General features: G+C 38.2%; 1 protein-coding gene across 2 annotated transcripts in view; it reads left to right on the top strand.

Moving 5' to 3' along the window:
• Positions 1–20270, top strand: part of gdf11 (growth differentiation factor 11) — a 32619-nt gene extending 12349 nt beyond the window's left edge. The window contains exons 2-3 of one of the 2 annotated variants that reach the window (XM_041783663.1): positions 3362–3735; positions 16962–20270. In XM_041783663.1, the coding sequence (XP_041639597.1) occupies positions 3362–3735; positions 16962–17339 (752 nt within the window). In that variant the 3' untranslated portion in view covers positions 17340–20270. Of the gene's footprint in view, positions 1–3361; positions 3736–16958 lie in introns of both variants that reach the window. The other variant, XM_041783662.1, reaches the window with a different exon arrangement.
• The last annotated feature ends 1397 nt before the right edge of the window (positions 20271–21667 follow it).

Below are 21667 nucleotides of genomic sequence, written 5' to 3'. Positions count from 1 at the left end.
TTTAGGAGACATCTCATGTTCATTTGACATAACTTTAATCCACACTCCAAATACATTCCCAAAACCAGAGGAGCCTCAATAAACTTGAGTTTTTTTTTATTTTTCTTGTTGTAATGCAGGGGTAGACCATTTCATTACAACTGACCCAGGGGAATCTAAGGTTACCATCTGGCCACTGGTCACCATTACCGATTCTTGTTTTATATGCAAATGTATCTGTTTGTCCAATCTTGATGAAATCAGAAATGTAACCCAAATGAAAGGACTGTTTACATATGATAACCAACAGCCTTCATGCAGATGCGGCTACAACTAGCAGACAATCAGCAACAACAAAATAAACCCACAAAATAATAATAATCAGAGTCAGTGTGAGCACTGTTGAGTAAAATATGGTGTTGCATTGTTATCCTATGTCAGGGTTGTACTTTTTTCTTAATCGGTCATCATGATTCATTGCCGTTCATACTCTTCATGAACATATAGCTTGTGATTATATTTAGAAAAAAGCACCACTTAGCAAAAATCTGTGTACAGTTGTCTTTGTGATTATTTGTTAGTAATGTGCAATCATGTCTTTAACATACAGGCCCTGAGTCGAACTCTTACAGCCTGTCCTAACTAGGGGTCAACCTATATTGGTGAATACTGATACGGACTATTAGTAGTTGATGAGACTGCTGCTATTTGGAGTCCATATGCAGTTAAAGACAAACTGAGCCCTTAGTTTCAGTAGCTTAAATGTTAGTTTTACAGTATGTACTGGGATGTTAATGGCTCATTCAAAAACTAGCAGCTACAGCAGCAAACAAGGGCTTTGAATCTTTGGCGCAGGCTGTGTCTCCAGTGAAAATAGAGAACCATCCCTATCAAAACAAAAAATGGCATTAGAGCAGCACAGAAGTGGTAGGAAAACAGGAAGTGGCGCAACACGCAATTTGTGCCAGGCTTCAGTGTTGATTGGCCAATATTTGTGCGACACCTAGCCTCTCAGATAGGGTTCAGGACAGGCTATTGGGTGAGACTGTGGACAGTGAAGCAGAGCCAAAGAAAAAGCCACACATTTCAGCCAGTGAAATAAAACACAGTCAGCACAATATCGAGTAATATCCAAATGTCAGGCCCAAAAACTGCCCAGGTCATTAATCGGTCAACCCCAAGTCCTAATAGCACTTGAGCATCGGATATCGCCTTGCACTGTGCTGCATCAGATGCTGGCTGTCCACACAGCATCCATTAAATATTCACTTCTCTGCCCTGTCTATTTCAGTTTCCCCTTTGTAATTGGTGTGACAGCGCTTTTTGTTGAAGGTGGAGAAACAGATGTGCAGTGCTTTGTACTGACAAGCTTTTGTCTGTGTTGAGACAAATTAAGTTTTGTTTTTGTGTTTACACAAGTCAGAGCACAACACTGCAGTGATAGATGTAGTTATTATAAATGCACTACCAGCTATACTTAGTAAAGCAAGCTATGAAGCTCTGTGGAGTTAGAAAAAAGAAAAAAATCAAGAAAAATCTCCTGTTGGACTCTTCCAGTGCCTTTTCAAAATACCCTCTTTGTTTGTTGTCCAAATTAAAAGTAAAAGAACAGTGTATTAGGTCTGCTGCATCCTGTTGTGATCTATCCCTTATGGGCCAATAGGATACTGTATTAAGAAACAGTGGAGTAGGGCAGATTTGGTTACAGATGCTCACTCATGTTGTATGATGTCAGGAGAGTCAACCATTTTTTAATCATTGTTACAAGTGCCATATTTCTCCAATGTTATTAAAATAATTCTGATTGGGAATGTCATCTTCACTATTTACTATGGCACATTAAGTGATCTGATCAAATATGACATATTTTTACAATAAAGTACACTAAATATTTTTGGCATGTTTGGATCACAAATTGAGGCTGAAGTAAGGCATAGATGTGGCTAGAAAGCTGCCTGAGGCCACCATCAGGCAGGAAGGAGGATTGGCACAACCCCAGCTGTGCTCTCAGTGTCTTTGCATATTAGCAGAGATATGGGAAAATAATCAGTTGAAAAAAACATCAAAGCACACTTTTAGGGAAGAATAAGTGGTGGATGTGGTGAGCAAGAATGGCCCAGGTTAACGTTCGGGAGCCCCGGTCATGCTGAGGGCCCCAAAAATGCCTGCGGTGTGCGGGTGTATTGCCAGGTGTGAAAAGGCCCTGGCGAAAGAGATTCCACCGAGCGTCACCTTGGGTGTCGAGTGACAAACCTTGAGTCAACGTGTCTATCTTGAATCTGCTGCCCCCTCTCCAGCCCTGAGTTTTGGCACAACAGGCCCCATGATAAATCATTTCAGCCAAAACTTAGGCGTATGACTGTACATCAAGCAATTGAAAAAAAAAAAAAAAAAAAAACTTTTGGCATGCTCATAGCTGTAGAAAGTGTTACTTCCTGTTAACATAGATGAAAAATGTGCTAACTTTTGAGAAACTGATCTCTACTCTAACAAATAAAGTGGACAGTAGCGGCAGCCAGTGATATGAGCTGGTATTTATGAAGTCATGAACATCTGTAAAATGTGTGGCAACTAAGTTTTCTCTGGATTAGGATGTCTGTTTTTCATTAATTTTTAAAATCTTTTGTTTGATACTGTTCAGAAAGCCGAAGCAATCACTAAACTTGGGGGGGGCTCAGAAGGACCTTGAGATGTGCAGCTAAAGAGAGGGGCAGACAAGAATAATTTTACCCCAACCTTTTGACAGAATGTGTACAATAATATCAATCCTAACAATGATCAGCATAAGCCTACCCTCTCGATCTGAGCAAAATTTCTTTGAAAATCGGCGGTCAGATCAGGATCATCTCATCAGGCTTTTATTTTGGTTGTGTCTATCCATGTAAATACAGCATCTTTGTCACACACATTTACATTACACACACTCAGGTTGTGATATCAGATGACTGAAGGCTGGTAAATACTTTTTCTGTGACTGTCTTCACTGCTGTTTTTTGTTTAATAGAAAATATATAACAGTATTTATTGGTTTAAGACATCAGAGAAAAAGCGTTGCACTTTGTGTGAGTCTATGAAGTTGAGCCAGCATCTGAACTGATGGTGTTTACTGAAAGAGAGCAAAGAGATGTTGCTGATTGTGGCCCTCATTTGGGAATAAATCTTTAAAAGTCCTCCCTTTCCTTTGTAGGGAAAATCCCTCCAAGTTATATAACCTCTCCTTTTTGTCTGTGCCATTCATATTTCTGAAGCCTTCTGTCTGGTTGTTTGTGGTTTTAGAGATAGAGAAGTAACTTTTAACTTTTCAAGTTTTTTCCTTAATCTTTGTATACAGTGTCTTTTGAATGCAGTGCATAAATAAATGTTATGTCCTCTTTTTCCACAGCGGAGCCCCTGGTGCAGGTGAACGGTAAGCCGAGCTGCTGCTTCTTCAAGTTCAGCCCTAAACTGATGTTCACCAAGGTGCTAAAGGCCCAGCTATGGGTGTACCTGCGGCCACTGCAGCAGACCTCCACCGTCTACCTGCAGATCCTGCGGCTTAAGCCCGTCACAGAGCAGGGAAGTCGCCACATCCGTATACGCTCCCTGAAGATCGAGCTGAACTCCCGGGTCGGCCACTGGCAGAGTATTGACTTTAAGCATGTGTTGCAGAACTGGTTCAAACAGCCTCACACCAACTGGGGAATCGACATCAACGCCTTCGACGAGAGCGGCAATGACCTGGCTGTTACCTCACTGCGACCCGGGGAGGAGGGGCTGGTAAGGACCCTCAGACCTGTCCCTGGGGTAGAGTGGGTGTCAGGAGTGGGGTGTGGAGGGGGGGAACTTTCAATAAATCTTAAATTTATGCAAATTCCAATTTATATTTAAATCAAATTGGGGTAGCCAAAATTATGCTAATAAAAAACAGAAGATAAATGTGGATTTCTAATAAGAACTAAACTAAAACTAATGAAAACTATTAGTCAAACAAAAGCGCTGTAAGGTTTGATTCACATTGTTTTTTCTCCTGTTAATTCAAGAAGGCGAAAGCAAAAAAGTTTTATTAAATTATTTCCACTGATGTGCAAGCAGACACAAGCTCAGATTTCAATGCATGTGACCAAAATTAGCTACATAATGCTGCGATGATAAATGTGCTTGTCCTGCATGATTTTTATTTATTTTAGAGCTGATTTTTACATCCATTTTAAGGCCGCCTTTCTTCACTAGCAGCTACCATTCATTTCTTTAAAGTAGTTGACTTTGAAGAGTCTCTGAACCAGCTTCTGTCAAGTTCAGCATGTCAATCAACAAAGTTTGTTGTTTTCTGATGTTTGTGCTTCTGTACTGCAGCACACACAAGACCATTACCAAAACAGAATCTGAAATAGTTTTCACAGCAGTGATTGCTCATAGCACAGGATTTAATCTTGTTAATGGAAGACAAACACTGCACAGATGGAAAGTAAACACATTTAGAACAGAACTTTAAAAAAGTCTAATGTGAAATATGTTTTAAAGCTTTACTTGTACTGGATTACTATTACCTGGGCACTTCTGGTGACTTTGGAATCAACATGATGTCAGTGTCTGCTGTGGCACATTTATATTGGTGCAGCAAAGTCTGCATCTCACTCAAATATACAGATATTTCGGTTTTTAGTCGTAAAAAGGAAAACAAAAAACAGAAATAAATCACAAAAAACACAAATAATCATGAGGTCTTGAATTAGTGTAACCTAAAGGGCAACAGAACTGCACACCAACATCTAGGTTCATGTGACAGTTATTAAAGCACAAATAAACTTTAATTGGCCAAATAAATGTTCAATTTTTCCGACCATTTCCCTCCAAGATCTTTTTGAATTGTATAGAATAGTTATAGTTAATAGTTATCTGTTCCAAAAGATGCAACTGTTTTACAATGCTAACAAAGAGACCAGCCGTTGGATAACTTTTCTGTAATCAGCTCCTTGTAATGGCTGTTTTTTGCTAGCCGCCAGCAAGATTTTTAGGAGGGGTATCATTCCTGTTTAGACCATCCAAGAAAGAGATTGTAAATGTTGTACTGAAAGTGAAACACAAAACCTTTGAAAAAATGGCTGCCACCTCCTTCCAGAAAGGCTGAATGAGGGGAAAAGTCAAATTTACAGATATCTTTGATTGAAATTATCATGGTGCTGCATGACAGTCACAATAAATAGTCTTTTAAACTCCTCTTTTTAAATTTAGCATTATAAAGGTAATGTAGGGCACCTTGTGTGACGGTGCATTAACCCCTTAACGCCTGTTGTTGCATATTTGATACATACTTTTATGATACCTCTAGCTAATTAATATGCTCAATAAATTACTCAAAAAAACTTCTGAATACAATCTGTTAGATGATAAAAATGCCCTCAAGTGGATTATCAGTCACCAAAAACACCCAATGAATAAAATGAGATACTAAAAATATAATTAAATTTTATGGAAATTTGGATTTTTAAAAATTTCAGTAGAAAGTTCAATGAACATTTCAGTTCCAAAAAATTTGAACTTTCTGGCTATTATTTGTGTTTTCAGGCTTTAAGGGGTTAATGCCTAAACAAACACCTTTGAACAGTATTTCTAATAGAAAACACCTGGGCAGCTGCAAGTACGTTTGATGAGCACTTCATATTCTTCTTCTTTAATCGGTTTCGTATCACCATCTGTAATTATTAAATGGGTAAACAATCTCCCCTCTGCCCCATGTTGAAGTCCGACTTATGTTTTGCAGGTGATCAGAGGGGGTCAGAGAAAGAGAGGTGTGGTACTAGATCCCTCTAGTTAATGTACTGAGAGGTGGGACATATGTTCAATATGAACTATTTTCAGCCATTTTTTTTTTCATTTTCATTTTTGGGCTTTGAGTGCCTTTAATGATAAAGGAGGACAGTGGACAGAATTGGAAACAGGGATGAGAGAGTTGGGGAGAGACATGCAGGAAAAGGCCACAGGCTTCAAACCTGGGCCACCCGCGTACATGGGGTGTGCCTTAAATCTCTGCGCCCCACTTTCCAGCCACTTTTAACGGTCATTTTGATCACTGTGATACACATCAGAAACAATCATCGCTAAGGCTAGGAGGTTTATCAAAATTTAGATTTTTATGGTCTTCTTCAATTTGCAGAAGTTCCGATATTTCTTTAACCTGGGATGTGCTTCAGAATACGAGTTTAATATTTTTTTGCGGCATAGGTATTCTGCTCTACACATTATGCAAACATTTAAAACATTTAAGTGTAATTTTTTTGTACAACAGTTTACAAAAACTTCCACTTCCTTGTTTTTCTATGTTTCCTTAATCAAAATGAAATGATCGTTCCCTTCATAACAACAATTAATATCTAATTTGTGATATGAGTTAAGACAACAGGCACCCTAGTTTAATTCATCTAATACTGTATTGGTTATAATACAGAGTTATTTATTGTTTGTGTTTGTCGAAAAATACATAAGATAAGAATCCTAAAAAGTCACAGATTAAATTGAAATCCCAATACTGGAAAAAGAAAAGACAATACAATTTTTTCCAAGAGCATTCAGGCCTAATCCTCAGCTATTTAACACCAGGATAAAACAAACATTCATGTCTGCTGTGTGTAAATCGACATTTTCAAACAGGTGATTGAAACCTACTGGAATGAAAAAACATTAAGCTTTTGAAAGATGGAATTCCATCCTTCATTTTGTTTAGAAAAGTCAAATATTTAGTTTGCTTTGCTTTAAAAAAAGATACTTAAAGGCTTTTTAGGAACAGAGAGAGCATGATTCCATGTCATAAAATGTAGCTTAGTCATGTCCATATTGCCAACTGACTTAAACAACAAAAGGACAACCAAAATCTTAAATAGTTTAGTTTACATCCATCAAAGATGTGTGTGTATTTTCAGCACTACATAATTTCTTGTCAGAACTCTATGACTGCGTGCACAATTCAGGTTAAAGTAACCTGAGTTTAGTTTTCCCTCACATGTGACTCAGGACAGATTTTTAATGACATATTGCTTTTCATATTAGACCTTCACATATTCTCCTGAATTAGAATCAGACATTAGCTTAAACAGTAGGTTTCAAATGCATGTAAACTGACATTACGCTTGAGCAACACTCAATAAATACAGTTCATTCTGATGGGGCAGGCAGACGCTGGAGCCATTCACACTCAAAGAAAGCAAAGATGGAAGACAACAATGATGGAGGTAGTCAGTGGAGGGACAGTTAGGTTTCAGACCACATAAGTATCTGGAGTGTCACTTTTGTACATGCAAAACTTTAGGGTGTGATGAAAACGTCTCTGGTCACTCACTGATTGTGGAGAGGGAATCATCTCAGTGTAGTGTCAGGTGTGTGTGTAACTGATCGGCTCTGATCAGGCCTGGGTTAATGGAGCATATGCTGCCTTCAAATAGAATCACAGAGTTGTGATCGCTAAGCTTTCAGAAAACTCTGACCTGCAATGTTCTGAATACCTTAAAAGGGTGAAATTCTTATGATCTCTGGCACCGTTACTCTCATTAGTCCCAGCACGCTATGGTGACTCATTGCTTATAGTGAGCTGTCTATAATTTATTATGAACTAATAATAAAAAAAAAAAATTCTGATTCTACCTTGTTGACAGTGACAGCATTGCTGTCACATCACTAATATGTGCAGCTATAACAGCCAGGATAAACAAACCTAGGATTTCACTGATCACTAATACTGTACTGAAAATATTTTCACAAAACTGCAGCTTAAAACAGTAAAAATGTAGAAGTTTGTTTGTGGAGTTCTGCCAGTTTATAACAAAATGACTTTTTGGTGCCACAGCCCTGCAGTGTGGGTACAGACGATAGTCCCATGTCTGTTATCATCGTGTTACTCTGTTGTAAATCCTTTTTTGTGTAAATCATTTTGTGTGTTCCTGTTTTCAAAATTCATACTGGTTGTTCTTCTTGCGTCCATCTTGAAAATATACAAATTGTTGGGTTAGAGACCATCTTTAGGTCTGCATAAACATTTTCCTGTGATTTTTATACTGTTTCTAGTTGCACTAAAGTGTAGTTTTTGGGTGCTGGGCGTTTCTGACCCAGCCTACTTTGTTCCCCCTTAAAAACAGGCCTGGCTGTCATTGTATCTCAGCTGCAGTGTTTCTCCAGTTATCCCAGTAAATTCAGTTTTTAGCGTGCTGCTCAGCAGCAGTGGTTTAGTCTCTCCTTATCTCAGAGCTACGTAGTTTAAAAAGGGAGCTTGTTTGTTTTTGCCCCTGACAGCTTTGTTCTCTTTTCCCCTGGCCCATTTGATCACCTGCGATTTAGTAGTATCCCTCAGGGATAAGTATTGGAAAACCAGGGTCTGCGATTGTGACCCAATTTCTCACTTCCTTACACAAGGGGTTGTTTTAAACCTTTGCTTGAAGCATTTTGTGCTGGTGTTTGAGGTCTATGTTGTTGTGGGATTTTTGCATATGGGGGTCAATTTAGGGCTGTGAGTAGTTCACATGTGAGTCTGATAGAGATCACATTTTAAAAGCAATGTGAACAGCCACCTAACAAATCAGATAATGAGCACTTAAGTTTGTAGTGTGAATCTAGCCTATATGAATATGTTTATTATGAACAGCCTACATTTAGTTCTGTCCTGGGAAATGCATACACTTTTCTATGAACATCCACCAAGATCCCCATTAAGTCCCACCTCTGAGACAAATAAATGATACTAGTTTGTAAAAGCTGAATGGATCCTAAAACAATAATCCTCTGCTGCAGAACAGCTCTGTGAATGAGGGTAAAGTGATAATCTGGTCAGAAGTCCCAGAGTTACTGCAACCTTTCTCTGACATGCAGCTATGTTGAATTATGTAAGCCAGTCCTCTGTGTTAAGCAACACCAAATATTTACCAAGTGGTAATTTAGGTCAGATCCTCACAACACATATCAGAGGTCAGCTCGGGTTTCTTGGCCAATAAATTGCTGCCCTCTGAGCACACAGCAGTGCTCAATATTATTCTTGAAGAAAAAAAAGGAAAAGATCAAAAACAAAGGCAAATGTATCAAAATAAAACAAAAACACAACAAGCAAAGCGAGAGAATCCCTGCTTCTTCCTGATCTTCTGACTCTTTTTTTCTACAACAAAGCCCTAAGGCAGAGTTGACACGGTCTTACCACAACAGCCTATCAGCTTATTTCCTCTTTTGAATGCACCACACAAAAAAAAACTGCTCCAACCCAGCTGGAATCACTGTGGGGAGAGGAAGGCCTTGTAAAACAAACATGATGGAGTAAAATATTTGATCCGCTTGCTTTGCCCAAAAGGTCAAGGTTATGGCAGGCTGCAGATGACCTCCAGGGTCAGAGATCAAACTGAACATACAGAGTCAGCAATGACACTAGTAGAGAAACTCTCAAAACCTTACTCAAAGCTCACATTTCATTTTTACAGTGAAATTATCCATAATTAAGTTTAGCACTAAAATCTTTTTCACCTCTTTCGCCTTCCAACTGAAAGACAGGTCAACTTTGATAGAAACACTTTAGATTCTCTACAGAGGAGAAAACCTTAAATGGTTCATGAAAAAGTCAACATTGTGTATTTGCGTTTAAAAAAAGAGCGGAAATGTTTCTGAAGGACCTAAAACTTTTGTTTAAGTTACTTATCTTTTCAATATATGTGGAAATTACAGAACGTTTTTAAAGATTGCTTTAAATTACATCTGAATCTGTCTGGCAGTGACAGAGTTGCTTGAAGTTCATTCTAATGGAAAACTTTACTTTAAAGATAAGACAGCAAAAGAGAGACAGGAAATATGGGGAAAGAGAATCAGAGAAGGCACGCACCAAACAGCACCAGGATTTGGATTCAATCCTGTGATCAGTTGGTTGAGGACTGTAGCCTCTGTATATGAGCACCTGCTCGATCAGCTGAGCTAAACTGGTGCCAAAAAAGAGAAATACAACAAAATGTAAAAAAAGACCAAAATCTCTCGTCTGATGTATTACAAGAAAACATGCATGACGTTTTATGTTTTGTTTCCACCTGTGTTTTCAGTCAGTGTAACTACCACATACAGCTCAACTGATGCACCATCTCTACATGGTATTGTCAAACTATTTACTGTTCCCTTATTTCCTTTTTTGATCCATAACAAGCTGCTTTCCCATGGTTAAGTCATGGCATACACTCTGATCTTCACAAATTCCTTATTTTCTTAAAAAAATTTAAAAAAAAGTCTGTATCCAAATAGGAAGTCAGTGACCATTAGTTTAGACGGCTTAGGCGGTATAAAAATCCAAAATGGAAAAAAAAAAGACCCAGATAGGAAGATTAATCACAATTAACAACCAAATCTGTTAGATTAATCAAGATAAAAAATGTTAATCATTTGACAGTCCTAAAAATAACTGATTGAATTTAAAATCATCACTCACCCTCTGCTATCACAGTGAACCATTATTTAGCTGTTCAGTGCTGAAGCTGTGACTCCATCATTGTCCATGGCTGTTTTATGTTGTTAGCATTTTAAGTGTTGTGCACTTTAGTAAACCAATGAACCTTTTACAGGTAATATGTGAAAATGAGATGCTACTGTGTGATGCATCAAAGTTTGTAGCCTTTAGCACTGCACTGTGACGTCACAGCTCCAGGTATATTTGGTAAAGTTCAACACCCATTAACTCTGCTGAGAAATGTTTTCATACATTCTTGGAGAGACTAGGCATAGTGCTTTTAGTATATAATTACATGCTAACAAACTGTACTGTGGTCCTGAGTTTTGTTGCTAAAAATCACTGGAAGTTTCTACCATAATTTCAATACAGCCAAAAAAGTCAACTACTACATTTTGTTTGTTTTTTTCGTCTGCCTTCTTAATGTGTTGGAAGTAACAGTTAAACCACCATCCCCTCAAAACATAAACTGTGCATAAACAGCTTGCAGTTGCAGAAGCTGTTGACGTAACAAGCCTGAAATCCCTCCACACTGCTTAGCCTGTCGTTAGCTTCATCCATTCAAAGCACAAGCCTACTGGAAAACAGAGTACAGTGATGTAGCACATGTATGTGCTGGCTGTGAACACAGGATAGCATTGATAGCATCTGCCCAATGGATTGCCCTATTGTCACAATACCTGATGTAGCAATATAAATCTGGTTGCTGAGCTGCCTAGCTTGGCTTACTGATTAAGATGTATGCTGTTGGTGTTAAAAACAACACCAATACAATTATCGATTTGAGGCTCAAGGAGACTGAGACCTTGTGCTTTTGCAGTATTTTAGAAAAGTGATTGAAGCTGTGAGCTCCCAGATTCAGAACAGACCACGAACTTTGCAGACGACGTGCAGATTGTTTAATCGAGTTTATCCATACTGGAACGGAAGTGTAAATTGCAACCATTGTAATAAATTAGCCTTAAAGGTGCTGATAGGGTAATTTCTATGTCCAAACCTCAGGCAGAACCATGCTGTTTCCACCTACTTGCAGTCTCTATGCTAAGTTAGGTTGATTACACCCTAGTTCATAATCTATACTTTATACACATGAGAGACAACAGCAATAGATTCTAACTCTAAGTAGAAAAGTCAATCTTTTCAACAATGTTGCTGTCCTTCTAACGTTAATTGAAAGAAAAATTTTATATATGATCCTATGAATTTTGGAAAGTGGAAAAAGGTTGCAGTTTTGTTGGTGTTAGGCACTGAAACAACTTGTTTTACTTTAGTCTTCCAAAATATGTTCTCTTATAGTTAAAAAAAAAAATCACAATTTGAGTTTAAAAGATTGCTTTAAATGTTGACACAAGGGACATGATTTTAGGTAGTGGCTGTGTGGTATGAAACCTACCAAATCGACTGTTTTACATGTCCATTGTATGGGATATATTACACATGCATTTGAGCAAGAGGCTGTAGTCTGTGTTTGGGAAGGGGAGAACCTTTAAAAAAAAAAATTGTAGGATGACTGGACCAATGTCTTGTCTGTCTTACAAAATATGAACCAATCAAACCAACGAAGCATGTGACATTGTGGGTATGCACAGCTAGTAAGAGAGTAAACATTATAGTAGCTGTTGTTGCAAATTACTAGTAGAGCCCGGGGTCAAAACAAACTCATGCCAATGCTGGACTGGAGAAAAGGAAAAAAAAAATATGTTTAATGCTTAGAAAAGCTATGTCAAAAAAGTTTTCAGTGCAGTTCTTTGCTCTTGTTTAAGAAACAAATGCTGTCCAGCTCTGATACACCTGCCTCTGTGGCTACATCAGGGCTAATCACTCTATCAGCGGCCATCGTTTACCAGCTTACTGTACAATTAAACCCCACCTGTAACTATCAAAAAAACAACTTCTTTTCCAGGAAGAAGAGCTTACTTTGTGGTTTTTTGCTCTTTTTTTAAAATAAAGATATATGATCCACTTCTGATAAAAGCTGCTGCCATACTATTGCTATATCTGAGCTAACTGCTACACTGGTTGATTGTTTTCAACCAAAGGTCTTTACACACTGAGTCCGTTATTTTCGGATGCGTTTTTTTCTGATCCGAAATCCAAAAAAACGTCACGCACTCTGACCTTGCACAGTGGATCCGATGCTTTTTTATTTGCCTTTACTGCGAAAATTCGGAGAATGTGGCAAATAGTTTCATACTGCGAGCCTGCATCACTGTCACTCCTTTAAAATCCCGCTGGATCCATCCTGACAGAGAGCTTCATTCAGCACCCATTCATGTGTAATAGCGCTGAGCCATGTTGGAGAAATAGAGAGAGCAACTTTATAATTTGGTCTCTGTTATGAGGTGTGAGTAGGTTACAACGTATGCCTCTATCTGTTACATTTCCATAGCTGATATCCACATAATAAACCGGAAAACTACGGTGTTTGCAGCAAGAGTTCAGGAGTGGGAGAGATCATCATGAATCATGAACCACCCTTATATCTGTTATATTTCAATGGTTTATATCCACAGAATAAATGAGCAAACTTTGGTGTTTAAAGTGAGGTTAGTGCGAGAGAGAGAGAGAGAGAGACGAGGGGTCTGGCAGGGGTGAGCAAGCGAGGTGAAGCAGCGGGCACTGTTTTGAATCATCACTCACCCATTTAAATGACTTGGGCTGATGCGAAATTTCGCATAAATTGAACCTGTTCCGATTAAAAATGTGACGGACGAAAATTTCGGCGTCAGTCTACAAACGTCATTACAACAACATGAGCCTTAAGCCTCGCCCATAGCTGCTGCCTCCTTTCTCTAAAATGACACTGATTGATCTGGTCCATTCTCAGACCGGGGAAATTCATTTCAGATTGGAGCTTTGCAAATGGTTCTGCCTGATGATGGACCTGGAATCTGGCCAGTCCATCAGTTTTGCAAGGTTGTGTTGTTTAAGTACAGCTAAAAAAATCTGATGAACAATGTTTCTACAATGTTCACATCCAGCCCAGTCTTGTAAAAGTCATGTCGTCCTGTAAACACACAGTAGTGCAGGGATAACCAGACAGAAAGTCCTGAAAAATGTCTGTAGCTCCTCAGGATATACAGTCATGGACGAAAGTATCAGCACCCCTGGAATTTTTCCAGAAAATACACCATTTCTCCCAGAAATTGTTGAAATTACAAATGTGTTTGGTATACAAGTGTTTTTTGTGTTTTTTTTTTCATTTATGTACATTGGAACAACACAAAAAAGCAGAAGAAAAAAGCCAAAATTGACATAATTTTACATAAAACTCAAAAAATGGGCCGAACAAAATTATTGGCACCCTTTTAAAACTGTGAGTACATCATTTTATTTCAGGCATGTAATGCTCATTTAAACTCACTTGTGGCAGTAACAGGTGCTGGCAATATAGAAATCTCACCTGAAGCCAGTTAGAATGTATAAAAGTTGACTCAACCTTTGTGTCATGTGCCTGTGTGTGTCACACATGGAGAAGAGAAAGAAGAGCTGAGAATTGTCTGAGGACTTAAAAAGCAAACTTGTGGAAAAATATGAACAATCTCAAGGTTATGAGACCATCTCCAGAGATCTTGAAATTCCTTTGTCCACTGTGCGTAATATAATCAAGAAGTTTATAACCCATGGAACTGTGGCTAATCTCCCTGGATGTGAACGAAAGAGAAAAAAATGACAAAATAATACAACGCAGGATAGTTGGAATGGTGGATAAACATCCCCAGTGAAATTCCACACAAATTCAGGCTGTCCTGCAGACTCAGGGTGCAAAAGTGTCAGCTCGGACCATATGTTGTAATCTGAATGAGATGGAGTGCTATGACAGGAGACCGAGGAGAACCCCACTGCTGATTAAAAAAAGCCAGACTGGAGTTTGCAAAAATGTACCTGAGTAAGCCTCAATCCTTCTGGGAGAACATTTTGTGGACAGATGAGACTAAGGTAGAGCTTTTTGGAAAAGCACGCCATTCTACTGTTTACAGAAAATGGAATGAGGCCTACAAAGAAAAGAACACAGTACCTACAGTCAAACATGGTGGAGGTTCAAAGATGTTGGGGTTTTTTTGCTGCCTCTGGCACTGGGTGCCTTGACTGTGTGCAAGGAATCATGAAATCTGGAGACTATCCAGGGTCCGACATTAAGGTTTTTGCCTACTTGCCCTTCAGGGCAAGTGCTTCCCAAATCTACTTGCCCCATCTAAATTCCTACTTGCCCTGTCTAGGAGGTACTTTTTCTGGCTTTCAAGTGCATGCATTTTGCTCACAACATACTTAGAACTAAAATCCATTGCCTGTCGACTGTGGAAAGCAATACACAACACTTCTTTCTAAAGAAAACTGTATTTATTAGCTATGTGTTAGCCCACTGAAAATTATATTTAACTTTGTACAGATCAGTGCAATGTGAAAGCTGCACCAGGTTGTTTTCCAAAGAAATTCAAACTCAGGAATTTCATATTTACATTACTAATAAGGTAATAATACAAACTCAGAAATATTTTTTTCGGAACTGATGAAACCAGCTATTCTCAGAGGAAAATTAGGGCAGCAAAACACTGACACTAGAGAAGTGGAGGGGTCTGCTACATATGCACCAAGAATAAAATGGTGCTTTTCTTTGTTTCTATTTTGTTTATTTATCATGAAACTGAAGAAATTTTGCTGACACGTGAAAATCAACCAATTAAGATTTTTCTTGTTTGATTAAAAATGTCTTCCCCAAAACTACATAGTGCCCCTTTAAAGTGCTATTTCACAGTTCCACCCTGTAACTGTAACAGTTAGACCAGTGGTACTCAACCTTATTTTACCAATAAGCCACATTGTCTAAAAAATACTTCAGTGAGAGCCACAATACAAACTGGGAATGTAAGGTAGATAACACATCAGTTAATCTGTAGTTGAAATGAAATAAAACAGTGGATTGGTGTTTAATTATGAGGTTAAATGGGATACAAATGTCTGTGTAGAGTCAGAAGAACCAATATGTCACTGATAAAGAGCATATGTATATTTCATTTATCACTGACATCAGGCTAAAACCTTGTATCTTAATTTTCCATGATTTTAATTTGTTTTTATAAATCATTTTTATATCATTTTTATAAATTATAAACTTTTCATTCCCTGAAAAGTGGTCATTTTGGAGATACCAATCTCTGGTCCAACACCAGCGTTATGAAAGTTCCACCTGGCCTAAAGATTTTTTAAAGATATTAGGATGTGCTGAGTTTAAGCTCTGAGATGCTTTTCAAAGAAAATAATGAATGACAGTTGGCTATTTGGGAATTTATATCTCACATTGGGACATTTACTGGAGTTCTGTGGCTTTATTAACATAAAAGAGATGCTTTCTAATTTTTTTCCAGTCATTAATAATCCTTTAATAAAAGGGGGAGGGGTCTCATACTGGTCTTCGCCCTGGGCCTCCAAATGACTAAAACAAGCCGTGCCTTACACCTGTTCAGCTTGGAGTAAAAATGTATGTCCCTGAGATCATCTCACATCCATTCCGTAGGCCTAGATTTAGTCAGGTAAGGTTACCTGTAAAGTAAAATATTTAATGTGGATTACATAGGCTAGGTCTTACGAAAATATACATAATTCTTGCAACAAAACAGCCATTGTGGGCTTAAATAAAACAAAGATACAACTGAAAAACATTTTATAAATAAGACAGATAATAACACTGTATCTATAAAATATTTCTGTTGTGTTATTTTCAGTCTCATTTCTTTTGACTGATGGTTAATTGAATATTTTAAAATGTAGGTAGTGACAAACTTATACAGTTATTATGACATTTATTTTATTTTCATTAAATTGTTTATTTTACTGGCAATTTCAACGAGTCACATAACTTTTCATATATAATGGCAAGTGTATGAAAACTATTAATTCTTTAGTTTTAGTGTATGCTGTTTTGAGAGTCTACACACATAGATGAATCTAAATAAGATTAAAGAATTCACGGCAAGTATCAGTATTGGATCAGTATCGGCGATACCAGCCTGAATTTTACTTGGTATCGGATCTGAAAGGAAATCAGTGGTATTGCACATCACTACTGTTAATGTCGGACCCTGCTATCTAAAGATTGTTCCAATGTACATAAAGGAAATAAACATGTGTATACCAAAAACATTTGTAATTGCAACAATTTCTGGGATAAATTGTGTATTTTTTGGAAAAATTCCAGGGGTGCCAATACTTTTGTCCATGACTGTATCATTGTAATGTCTTTTAGACAGTAGCTGATGCCTTCCAAGATTTGGGTGTACCTTGTATAAGTACACTTTTAACAGAGTTGTGTTACAGGATCTATCATCTACTTCAGCTTCAAGACATTGTGATTGGTCATACATGTTTGACATGTTGGACCATGGAGCAAACAGTGAGCTGTAATATCCTGTAGATGAGTACCTTGTGATAGAAAAGGCAATACTTTTGTGTCTAATCATTTTCCTGTATTGATGTGTCATCCCCGTTGTTGTTCTTTTATAACCACCTCTCTCTCTCTGTGTCCCGCCCCTTCTCCCCCTGATTCCAGCAGCCGTTCCTGGAAGTAAAGGTTCTTGAGACGACCAAACGTTCACGGAGAAACCTTGGCCTGGACTGTGATGAGCACTCAACAGAGTCCCGCTGCTGTCGCTATCCTTTGACTGTGGATTTTGAGGCTTTTGGCTGGGACTGGATCATTGCGCCCAAACGCTACAAAGCCAACTACTGCTCAGGCCAATGCGAGTACATGTTCATGCAGAAATACCCGCACACCCACCTGGTGCAGCATGCAAACCCTCGAGGCTCTGCAGGGCCCTGCTGTACCCCAACCAAGATGTCCCCCATTAACATGCTGTACTTCAATGACAAGCAGCAGATCATTCACGGCAAAATCCCAGGGATGGTGGTGGATAGATGTGGCTGCTCTTAGGCTCAAGGGGAGACGCACACTTGTGTACAGCCACCATTGCATCAAACCACCGAAAACCCTTAAGGAGCCCACCAGAACCCACTCCTCTGCACCAGATTTCACTTTTGCTCAGCCACAAAATCATCCCACTGAGTTTCCATTTTTCCAGTAATTTAAGTGATTCTGACTGTAAAAAATATAAATGAAACATGAATCAAAAACAGACTGAGTGATGGAAAACCAGTACTTTGAATGATAAAAAAAGAGGATGTGCTTGTGGAGCAGCTTCAGAAACAGTAAATGAGACAAAACTATGTTAATGAGTGCATTTTAGTTTTGTGGATTTTAAAGAGATTTTTATTGCATCTTTGTGAAATGTCCAGGTCTGTGGATTAAGTGGACAGGAGACATAAGCATTTACAATATTTTCAAAACAGTTTCAGTCTGAAGGTGAGTTTGGAAATACTGAATTTCCCGGAGACACTGACTTACGGGTGAGATTTGATCCACTAACATGTTTGCAAAGGGGGCATTTTAATAAATATTTTTGCATCCATCACTTTAAAAAAAAAAAGGAACAAAATCCATGCTCACGTGCGGAGGGTTATGGTTAGATATAGCCTAAAAGTAATTCCAAAATCTTGTTTACAGATGTTTAGAGATGTGCTTTAGAGATGTAAAGAGATGAAAAAAACCAAACCTATACCCTCTATTAATGTATAACACCCCAGTGTGACATTCTCGAGTATCCACGAAACCTTCAGTTACTTTGATCTTTTTTATGTGCAGTCTTGTAAAACTCAAAAAGGAAAAGGGAGAAAAGAGGTTATACTATCTTAACGCTTTCTCTAAACGTACACAGATACATCAAGTATATCTGTTTCTGCCATTCTGTGACAAGAGATAATACAGGTTTAGGTGTCATTTGCACACTACAGTCTAAAACGGTACTGTAATGGAGATGCACTCTGGAGTCATTCAGCACTGCCTGTGAGAGGAGGAGGAGGAGCAGACGTGTCAAGAGCCCGACAAATTTCTTTTCTTCTCTTTATCAAAGGAAAGTTGACTTTACCACTTTCAGCTTTTATTGTTACAGAGTACGAAATGCACTGTTTCATAACTTGAGAAGGCCTTTGGCACAGAAAGAAGAACACGAAAATAAAACAATGTAATACAGTAAGGGTTGTTGGTATGCTCAAGGTTTCCCTCCTATGTCACTGAGCTGAAAACATGAAGACAGTGCTATCACTTCACAATCATTCAAACAGCATTCGTTCATATATGTTAGTAAAAATACAGTTATATAGGGAAAAAGCAGCTTCTTTATTCATTTCAAGCAAGTTCACAGACTTTTCAAAAAGTACTTTGAGTCAAAAAAAAAAATAACAGCAAAATGTTTAGCTACAGTACTTGACTCAGAAATGAAGGCCTTTATAGATTACAGCAAACATCCTAAAAATCAAGAGAATGTAACTCAGCCACTGATTTTAGAGAAGCTATTTAATGACATTTCTGAAACAACCCAATCCACCTCCACCTCAACTATATCAACGGTATAATGGAGAAAGTATTGTTAGTGCTTGAATATGGAGTAGATTATGTGCTTGAAGTCTGTCTTTGTCTCCTGGATGTCAAAGCAAAGATATCCTTTTGTTATAAACGAAAGCACTATGCTGTTGGATAAAGGAAGAGCCTTCTGACATTATATATAAAAGATATATGTATATATTAAAAAGGGGTACAAAAACCTTTTTGGGGCACTCTACCTTACCAACAATAAATTTTGCACTATGGGATGTTCATGGCGTGAGGAGGTTAAGTGTTGTTTGTGTTTTACCAAGCACAAGAGAGCTTGTACAGTGTAGGAAAAAAACTATTCAAGCTTCTGGTGATAAACCCAAAACTAGAAAGGTTATCACCTCTCTTTTGATATCATCACGCTTTCCTGACTTTTGTCTGAAGCGGGGGCCTGTCCATACACTCACTCACTGCTGTCCAATCTGGAACCTGGACTTGCTGTACCAGCGGCCTGAAAGGCCTCCTTGCCCACTCTGGGTGATTAGTCATGTGTAATCTAAGTGTCTGGATCAATAAACAGAGAATGCTTTAACTGGAAATGGCCCACCCACCAACTTTAATCTGTTACCATTTTAGAGAGACTGCGTCCTTTTGACCTAAACAATGTGTCAACTGTCTTTCATGGACATGTTTTTGCCTTGTGTTTGTATTTTGAGTGACAGCACCCATGTAAGAATGGGAGGAGTATCCAGGGATTGTTAGCCAAAGTAGAGGATGACATGCCATGTGTTGTAACTTTTGTGATTGCAGGAAAATGCTAGAACATTTCAAAGCGAGGAAAAAGCTGATTTAGGGGCAGTGGTTGGAAATAATTCAACTGGTAAATTGTTTATTTATTAATATTAATTTCAATGCATTTCAAAGTCTGTCTACCTCACTTCTAAAAACTTTGCTTTTTGAAATTTGTCATCCATTAATTTGTAAAAACAATTAACCCATAAAATCCTTATCCCCACCAAAACCACCCCCCAAAATGTGTAGATGAAAACCACAGGGTCCCCTTGCTCTCAGGTTCAGATTGAGTTATTGACAGAGTGATTGATGGTAGCACCTCTGGTCATGTGTGGTCAAAAAATATTTAGCTCTGCCCACATTTATGGCTTGTCAAGAAGTTGCATTTTAAATTTTAAGTGTTTGTATACTGGTATGTGTGAGACTGTTTCATATAAATATATGAGAGTAAGAAATCTCTATGTAAATACCTACCCAAATGTTGACCTTTATGATGTTTTGGACAGGTTCACCGCTTCTAATGTTTTGCTCACTTTCCCCCTTCATTCCTCTGTTCTTTGTGTAGTTTAATAAAATCACCTCAACTTTGTAGTTTAATGGTTGTGCATATGATAACTGTTCAATTGTTATTTTTGTCTTTTGTTGTTTATTTACTGTCATTTTTCTTTTGTACAATAAATCATTTATTTAGCTTATGGATCTCTTGTTTATTTCTTACCAAGTATAGTTCATCTGTTGATCTGCACAGACTAAGCTGAACTATCCTGTTGTGATCCATACATTCATGCGTTAAGTCCCCCTTACACAGAGATTTTTTCCTTCAGTTAGCACTAAAATGCCAAAATAACCAGCTGTCAACTTTCTGACCAGCAATAACCAGCACACACATTAAGAATTAGCAAATCTATTTGGTGACAAGTTTCACAAAACCAAACCTCAACACAACTTAAAAAAGTGACAAATACAGAAATCCAGATGTTGTAGATTTGACATGAATAAAAAATCTGGCTAAAAGACACAAAATGTTTTCCCTTTTTTTATCCATCTGTTGAGAATGTATGAAGGGAAAGTTAGTACATGAGGTTGTATAATAACCTCTTAGGAGTATTAGGCACAAGATGGTCAGATTAGGCCCTCTTTTGAGAGCCGAGGGGAGTACAGATACAGAAGCCTTACACTGTAGCAGACTGGTATGCTTGCTTCATGCGGTTTCGTTCATTTCAGGGGGAAAAGGAGCCATGAAAATTAAAGGTAAATGTAAATTGAAAGAAAATTTCAAAGCGTTTTACTTTTCTTCTAGCAATTCCCTTTATAAGGATACTTTTTTGGCATGCCAGATAGGCGCTCTTCCACCTGCGCTGATCAGCTGTGGATACAAGAGGAGTAACAGAGCCAGTTCTTGCAGTATACAGCACATTTCATACACAGGTAACACAATACCTGTGCTGCAACAAGAACATGCAACAGCCTTGAGTTATGAAAAATAATCAATTTGAAATACTTCATTAGAAAATGCAAAAACACAAACTCAACTTCATGTTAGCCCACTAGCTACAACCTTATCTAGCAACTTACAACAGCCAGAGAGTTAACATAGAACTACATACACAGTCTGACCATCATGGTGTATTTGGAGTTGTCATGGAGGAAAAAAAAGCATCCACCAGCTCTGAAGATCCATGATATGTTTCACTGTTGAACACAGTTACATTTCATCTGAGACACTGACCACAATTACATTTTTACATCTCGGTCTTCTAAAACTTTCTGAGGCACAGGCCCATCCTTTCCTGCTACCACATAGGAGTCTGAGGACATCCTGGTGTCAGTTTCAATATCATCTGCATTGATATCTACATCAAAATCCCTCTACACCATTGATTTTCCAGTGTAGTTATCAGGAGTAGAACAAATCAGATCACATAATGTGTTATGTGGCGTTCTAAAGTGGGCTGCCAAGCAGGAAACTGATTTTTCTTTCTAAATGGAGTGCTTTCACCCTGTCAATATTTTCACTCAACTTTCCTTAAAATTGGAAA

Source organism: Cheilinus undulatus, linkage group 3, assembly GCF_018320785.1.
Source record: "Cheilinus undulatus linkage group 3, ASM1832078v1, whole genome shotgun sequence".
NCBI classification, from domain to species: Eukaryota; Metazoa; Chordata; class Actinopteri; order Labriformes; family Labridae; genus Cheilinus; species Cheilinus undulatus.
Note: the sequence above shows the minus strand (reverse complement) of the source record. Positions and strands in the feature narration are given on the sequence as shown.